This window comes from Loa loa (genome assembly GCF_000183805.2).
Source record: "Loa loa unplaced genomic scaffold supercont3.15, whole genome shotgun sequence".
Classification (NCBI taxonomy): domain Eukaryota; kingdom Metazoa; phylum Nematoda; class Chromadorea; order Rhabditida; family Onchocercidae; genus Loa; species Loa loa.
This window is the reverse complement of record NW_018108195.1, coordinates 284051-292064: the sequence shown is the minus strand read 5'-3', so window position 1 is coordinate 292064 and position 8014 is coordinate 284051. Positions and strand designations below refer to the sequence as shown.

Sequence of the window (8014 nt, the reverse complement as noted above, 5' to 3'; positions counted from 1 at the left end):
TATTATTATTATTATTATATTATTATTATTATTATATTATTATTATTATTATATTATTATTATTATTATATTATTATTATTATTATTATTATTATTATTATTATTATTATTATTGTTATTATTATTATTATTATTATTATTATTATTATTATTATTATTATTATTGTTATTATTATTATTGTTAATTATTATTATTATTATTATTAATTATTATTAATGATTATTAATGATTATTATTGCTATCATCATCATTATTATTAATTAATCGATTAATTGATTAATTAATTGTACTATGCAAACTCTTCAAGCACGTCTTTGTTTTGTTGCGAAATCTTTCTAATGACTCTATTTTATTAATTCCAAAAGGCTAATTGAGCACTGAAATTGTTTCAGGACTACACAGTTTCAAAGCCTCCGAGGGTTGGTTAGATTCATTCAAAAGGCGTCACTGCATTGATCTCAAGGCAATGACTGGAAAACCCGTGATTTACGAAGCAGATCCTGAGGATTCGAGCTCTGTAAACGATGGCTTGGAAATAAAAATCTGTATTTTTTCTTTGCAGGAATTCTCTAATTTTAGTTCGATGAGCTATTTTCTTCCATCCCAACTTTCATAATCTATCCTGGTTTATCTTTGCATTTCCAAATAACAATTTCATAACAAAATTCAGGTTATTATCTAACATCAGATTACTGATATCACGCAGCTTTCGAAATGGTTCCCAATTTGTTGTATCTTTTTTACTAAATAATGTCATGTAGGATAGTTATCTGAAATACTTTTTTAAAATTCATATAATCAGTACAACATTTACTTGACATTCCCTGAAATTCAGATTCTTTCAGCTCGATCAACAGCACCGAGTCCAAGGTTGACTCGAGACACCAATTCGCTATCCACCGTGTTAGATGCAAATAAATTCTTGATGGATGCGGCAGATGCGGCTGTTCTTGCTTCAGCTGATGGTTCTGATAGCGGTATAGGTTAGTGCGAAAGTTTATTTACGATCATAGTCTACTTTTTGCTTTCAAACTAAATTGCGATCTATTTAACCTCTTTAGATCTGATGTACTGTATATGAGTAAAACACCGTATTGGTCTTGCGAAACTGTTCAGCAAGCTTTAGTATGCTTCGCTCGTCGAGGTAAAATCCTTCCACATGTTTTGTAAATTATGCAGCTTCCTTTTTTTCTTTTTTTTTTAAGCAGTGACAAGTCCAACTCAGGCTACGGCGGCAATTCGGACGACCAGTCCATTGGATATACAACGACTTTTACCTGGCCCATCAACCGTGAATGGTTTGTCTTAGTTTTACAGTTTTATCCGAAATCTCAAAGAAGGCCAACATTAATCTAACTTTAGTCCAGATTCTTTAACCTAACCGCAATTTCGGAACTGAATTTTCTCTACACACACTTAAAATTACATGAACGCTTAATGTAAGGATATTTGTATTCTTAAAATCCATTCAAAGGATAGTTGTTGGTGAGTTATATGAGATTTTTCTTCGTTACTATAGTTCCGATTTTCTTCCTAAAAATAGATCCGAAAATGGACTTTTTCGTTGGCCACGCAGTCAAATAATCAAATTCTCTTCGAGATAGGAAGATAGATATATTGCTGAAGAACGAACAGACGAGCAGAATGTCAGTCTTTCGTCAAAAAACTTTGATTTAGAGCCAAAAAACTCTTAAAGGTCAGGGAAAAAACGAGAACTTCATATTTTTGTGACTTCTGTTCAGTTATTATTCAAATAATTGCTTGTTATACTTTGTTCCACAGTTCTCCCGAAATATTATGGGTGAATGAATTTGAAGGATTTGAAGAAAGAGAAATCTCGATCACAAGGATTAGGGTTCGGAAAATTCACTCCATTCATCTTTCGCTTTCATTTCTTCTGACTTTTGTTTATTTCATTTTTATTAATTGGTACTTTGTATTAATTTTATCGGTTATAGAACAAAATTTGTTACTTCCAACAGTTAATGCTTCTGAAATTGGTGCATCATCAGTTCAAGCGCTGCTTGAAACGTGCTGTTATCGTGTAAATGAAATTGAGGTATGTTTTGTTGAGCGCTAATGCATAAAATTTTGTTGCTGATGCTAAAAACACTGATAAGATCAAAATGTCATTGTTATTCCTTTGCTGACAAATTGGCTAATTTTTTTAGAAATTCACTTTATCATAGTGGAGAGATCGGATTAAATCAACGAGAAGTGTCACAAAATAAATCTGACATACATTTTTTGCATACTTTTCTAGTCTTGGTTACAATCATGGTCCTCTCAAAAAGGCGAAGTTGAATAACAAGTTGAAGTAAGAAAAAAAGAAAAGTAAAAATTGTACCACTTAGGGTGGAAAAAATTTTTGCCTACCTCTGTATTCTGGATTTTTTGACGGTTCCAGGTTGCACAGGCTATAGATACTTTGCGTGCCTACATTGTTTCAAACAATATCAATCTGTTACCGGTACTGGTAGAACTGCAAAAAAGTTTGGCTGCAATAGCTGCACAGCGGAAAGCGACCGAAAAGACGTCCAGCGGGATTTAGCATGACTTCAAGATATTGCAGAATGTCATGTTCAAATAATTTTTCTTTTTGTTTGTCAAATTTTTTTCCACTGCAAAGAAGTGAAATGCTAGTAGATGAAAAGAAAATTTTTTATTGATTGAAATATTTGAAAGTATGCTGCCTTCCTTTCATCCTTTATCGGTACCAAATTATTTTAATAATCCTAGACATTTTGTGAGAATTAATAGTTTATAGCAGATGACTTTGCATACGGAAGTCTGTTTCCATACAGGAATTCCGTTTATAAACTATTAGATTTGAAGTTCACTGCTGAATGATTGTCACTTATGATCACTACTATCTGTTGCGTGTGCCATTGAAAATGTGTTTCCTAAGAGGACGTTATTGACAAATTTTTGCATAAAACTAACTTTGTTTTATAATCGTTGCACGGAGTCTATAATTTGTATCAGTGCTGTGTTATGTTGTCCTTTGCCAACACAAAGAAAATAAATGGACAGGAATTTGAAAGAGTCGGATGCGAGATGAAGAAGACAAGAGAGCTCCTTCATAAAATGAGTTTAAGTATTTAAACTTACGTGACTTCCCGATTATTATGTTTATGAAGTTAAAATTAAAGCTTTGCAATACACCGAAATAAGACAGTCGAACTGAAAGTTTGGCATGCAAACATTCCTGGGACTCAAATATTCATGGCCTAAATACCAAAATAGTTACATAATAGATTTCAAATCTTTGGGTTTAAGACTTACGAGTGATATTTAGACACAAGCAGTTAGAAGATTATAAAAACTTCTGATTAAATACGCTTATGTTAAAGAGCCTTACTATGTGGGAAGGGAATTCTATTCCAGTCGTTACGCATAGCCAAGTCCCATTATCTCTCGACCATTAACCTTAAAACCAAGCTACCTGTGTAACCTTATCTTGCCTCCCTAACCTCAAACTACACTTTCCACCTGTCACATATGGCCTTGTGAATCTTAAAGATTTCTCTCGTCTCCCATATTCAAACACTATTTTGTACTTTTCTCGGGACAACAGTTTTTTAAACCAAATCCCGTCGCTTTGTGTAGCCCGCAGGAGAGATCTATTGGTTTGCTGGTGCTGCTTTGGTGGTTGTCCCGATGCTCAGGTAGATTACCCTCGACCTTACTCCGAAATCGTTAACTTTAATGTACATAACTTATATAACTTACGTGACCTACACATACCTGTACGTAGCATACGTTGGTAAAGCCTGTTTGTCCAAACCTATTTTTAGAGACGTTACTATTGAAAAGAAGTTGTGCGTGAGGAATGTCAACTTTTCCCGTACAACAATGGAATCTAGGAATAGGTCCGATATCGTGTCATGCGTGGAATCGAGACCGAACAAGTTTGTTGTCTTTCGTTCGTGTATGTATTGATGGTCATCAGCGCAATTGAAGAGTTAGAGAAAGTCGACTATCCAAATTAGAAGTCTGTCAAGGAATTTACATTGATTTTTTATTGAGACTGTGGTCAGTTGTTGTTTTTCTCCTCCTCATTATCTTCCTTCCCTTCCTTCTTTTAATCTAAGACTTTTTTGTATGTGTTTCAATTTATGGCAAGCAAAATTAAGCTATGTTAAAGTTAGACATCTTAAACAATACTTTCGCTTTCTTTTCCCAGCTACTTCCCTTGTATCTTTCAAAAAATGTCATTTCTGAAAAAGCTAGAGATGTGTCTGCTTCATTTCTTTTCAAATAGAGATTTAAGGTTTTACTTGCATATCGCTTTTCTAAATCATCAGTTCTTATTCGTAGTGCTCGCTGTTTCACCATCAAATAACGAAATCCATGTATTTCAATGGCAAAATGGACGATGGACATTGGCGGCGTTGTTGATTGAACATGATTTGCCGATAACTGGTCTAGACTGGGCACCGAAAACCAATCGTATTGTTTCTTGTGCACAGGCAAGCCTTATACTTGCCATCTTTCAGCAAAGAGATTTGTATCATCGGAGCAGCAATTGTATTTACTGTAATTTTCTATTATTTTTAAGACTTCTAAATTCAAATCAGGTGGGAGTATACAGATAATGATCGACGAAGGTTGTGCTTCATATTTTCTCTCTATAGACTTTCTGCTTTGTAAAGAAACAGTTCTTTTTACTTCACTTTTTAGCGTTTTTATTTTTTAATATTTAGGATAAGAATGCCTTTGTATGGACCTTTCATAGGGACCACTGGAAACCCGAATTAGTTGTTGTACGTATGCAGAGAGCAGCAACATGCGTGAGGTGGTCACCATATGGTTTGTCTTTCCATCAGTTATTTAAATTTCGTTTAATATTCTGATGACCATTTTAATTTCAAATTAATGGTTTGAGATGTTGGAACCATTCTCGTGTTACCTTTCTTTATCAAAACTTGAGTTATTGCTTGCCCTAGTCACTCAAAGATCGTACTAGTTAAAGTTGATCTGTGACATCAATACTTATCTGAAGTGAACGTTGCGTTTGTGACGCAATATTTATTCCTTAGATATGCATTTAAAATTTGATTAGGGTTTGAACATAACCTTTATTCAGGTGGTGTAGAGCTTATTTCTTAGATTTCAAACGGCTAATATATATTAAAAAAAAGTGTGGTATATGCTGAAAGTTTTTTTATACTTTCTACATTTGTCCACTAGCTATTGATTATTGTGAATTTTCTCAATTCTATGAGGAGAAAAGTAACCAAAAAAAATGTGAAGTAGTTTAAAATAATTTTTTGCAGAGAATAAATTTGCTGTTGGTAGCGGAGCTAAATTAGTATCAGTTTGTTACTATGAGAGGGAGAATGATTGGTGGATTTGTAAACAGATCAAAAAACCGATTCGTTCCACCGTTACATGTATTGATTGGCATCCTAATAACGTGTTGCTTTCTGTTGGTGCTTGCGATTTCAAGGTGGTTCTGATGACTGATATGAAAAAAAAAAATCTTTGAAATCTTTCACTGGTTTTCATTTGTTGCCAGTTATTGACGTTGGCCTATATCTTTACAGGTTTTAATAAGGTTGTGGTATATGCTTCCACGCAGAAAAAAGTTTCCTTTTTTATTGGTTGTAATAGGTAAATGCCAGCGTAAAGGATTTCATTCAGTTTCTGAGAAAACTGAAACTGTTCAAATCTTTCTCCATTATACCAATTGTATATAAAATAATGGTGTTTGAGTTTGTGAGAAATTGGTTCAGAAGTTGTTTTACATATTTCATTGATTTTATTCATTTTGGATCCATGTATTTGAGGTTCGTGTCTTTTCTGCTTATGTGAAGGAAGTGGACGAAAAGCCTTCACCGAATCCATGGGGCAGCAAAATGCCTTTTGGTGCTTTGATGTGTGAAGTATGGTTTGAATTTAAAGGGAACAGGGAGCATTTCTTTAATATTCTAAGATGTAACAAAATTTTTCTCCATATCATGTTATTTTGTGAAATTTCTTATTTTTGGTGCCACATCTTGACTTCGTTATGCATACTGACTTTGTTATAATGACAAAAGCCACAGTAGACCAGCGTTCCTTAATTTTCTTCATAGCTCAGGCGAAGAGTTCTGGATGGATTCATCATGTTGCGTTTTCACCGTCTGGTTGTCGATTGTCATATGTAGCTCATGACGCAACTGTTGCCGTTATCGATACTAATCGTTCATTAGAAGAAGCTGTTGTTCTCCGTACTGTGTATCTGCCTTTTACTTCCATCCAGTGGGTTACCGAAAATAGCCTCGTAGCAGCGGTATGTTTTTCCACTCTCTGTTGTGTTTTATACAGATCTTCGCTAAAAATTAAAATTTTGTGAGAATTTAAAAATATATCTAAAATTTAAAAAAATTTAAAAATATATCTAAAAATCAAGAAAATTTAAAAATATATCTAAAAATTAAGAAAATTAAAAAAAAACATTTTAGGGTCACGATTATTCTCCAATGTTGTTCATGTACTCAGGCGATGAACTTAAATTTGTGACGAAACTAGACATTCCATCAGAGCAAAAATCAATAAATATCAATAGCGCCATGCAAAAGTTTCGTAATATTGATCGAAATGCTGCCGTTGAAGCTGTTAACGTACGTCTAAGAACGATGCATCAAAACGCCATAACGTGAGGATTTCTTATCTCACTTCATATGTGGAATGAAATGGATGCTAAGAGAAACCAATGAATTATATACTAGAAAAGCATCTTTAAAACGTTTCGGTTGCATACATATTATGGTCGATTGAAAATTTTTATGAAGAAATTTAAATCTAATTGCAAAACTTCAGAGAAATTTTGCCACACAGCGGTCGTAATGATAATGTGCAAAAATTCAGTACATGTGCAATAGATGGCTTAATCGCATTGTGGGATCTAAGGGTTAGTCTTCATTGTTTATGTAATGTACAAATTCACAAAATATATTTTTTGTTTATACTTTGGCTATTTATAAAGATACGCTAGGTTAAATAAAATACAAAGCCTGAAGTGCATCAAATCGAGTTTCAGGCAGCGATTGAATATTGTCAGGTAAACTCATGAGATAATTCGACTCCTGTTGTTGCCAGCATGATTGATTCTGAATATGCTAAAGAGTTTCCATTTTTATACAATATCGTATTTCATTAACAGCTTTGGAAAAATTCACAGGAAAACTGCCAGAATTAGTCCAGGGAGATTCTGTATACTTATATATAAAAAGCGGAATGGGATAATCACTTGATCCGATTTTAATCGGATATGGAAGTGGGAAGAACCGAAAGATATAAGAATTAAAGGCAACTACCTTATTTTTCCTTATATGCATGTTTTTGTGTGCAAAAAGTGGTCGTTAAAATCTACGTCATATAGTCGCGTAACACGATCACTGTTCGAGAGTGCCATCTAGTATTAGTCGTAGATGTGTGTAACCTCGAAGAGTGGGGTGCAGAGATGCAGTAGTTTTGCTCATACGTCATTTTTAATCACATTCTTCATTTTGACTGATTCCTTCTGACATCGTTATAAATTCAACAAACAAATAACAGGAAATGAACGAAATCTTTTTTGTTAATCATTACTACATTCTTCTTCCGAACCATTAACAAGGGTGAAGTTCAGAATATACTAACAATTTATAAACTTTGCCGTGCTTATCCTACTTTCACAGTTCTAAATTTTTTTTATTTTCAGGGCGCTGCAGTAGCTGTTTAATGGTATTTGAATTTTACTTCTGGAATATTCAGAATTTCCCTAAAGTCATGCTTATTTTTGTGAGTCACGTCGCATCTCGTAAACAATAACATACCTTAAAATAATTCACAACTTCGCAACAAAATTACTTGATCGAAATTTTTTGAAGTAGTACACTCGTTTACTATTCATCAATCCAACTCCTGCACAAGCCTGAGATTATGACAGAAAATGGAGCTAGAGATTATTGGTGGGATCTCTCATTCTTTATTTGAGATTTTCTTCAATAAATCCTGGGTTCCCTATTACATTGTTTAATTGAT

The 8014-nt window shown here is 33.6% G+C and overlaps 2 protein-coding genes across 2 annotated transcripts in view; both read left to right on the top strand.

Annotated features, from left to right (window-relative positions):
* The window catches only part of LOAG_16725 (hypothetical protein), a 6724-nt gene extending 3795 nt beyond the window's left edge, over nucleotides 1-2929 (top strand). The window contains exons 9-13 of the mRNA XM_020449375.1: nucleotides 394-546; nucleotides 847-984; nucleotides 1207-1299; nucleotides 1960-2060; nucleotides 2409-2929. Of these exons, the coding sequence (XP_020307105.1) occupies nucleotides 394-546; nucleotides 847-984; nucleotides 1207-1299; nucleotides 1960-2060; nucleotides 2409-2552 (629 nt within the window). The 3' untranslated portion in view covers nucleotides 2553-2929. The remainder of the gene's footprint in view (nucleotides 1-393; nucleotides 547-846; nucleotides 985-1206; nucleotides 1300-1959; nucleotides 2061-2408) is intronic.
* Nucleotides 2930-3833: 904 nt separating this feature from the next.
* On the top strand, nucleotides 3834-6648 carry LOAG_10737 (hypothetical protein; the record flags this gene model as incomplete). Its single annotated transcript, XM_003146262.2, has 7 exons — nucleotides 3834-3912; nucleotides 4322-4473; nucleotides 4708-4813; nucleotides 5281-5453; nucleotides 5794-5889; nucleotides 6087-6278; nucleotides 6451-6648. 7 exons carry the CDS (start codon nucleotides 3834-3836, stop codon nucleotides 6646-6648), a joined length of 996 nt encoding a protein of 331 aa, XP_003146310.2.
* Nucleotides 6649-8014: the final 1366 nt, after the last annotated feature.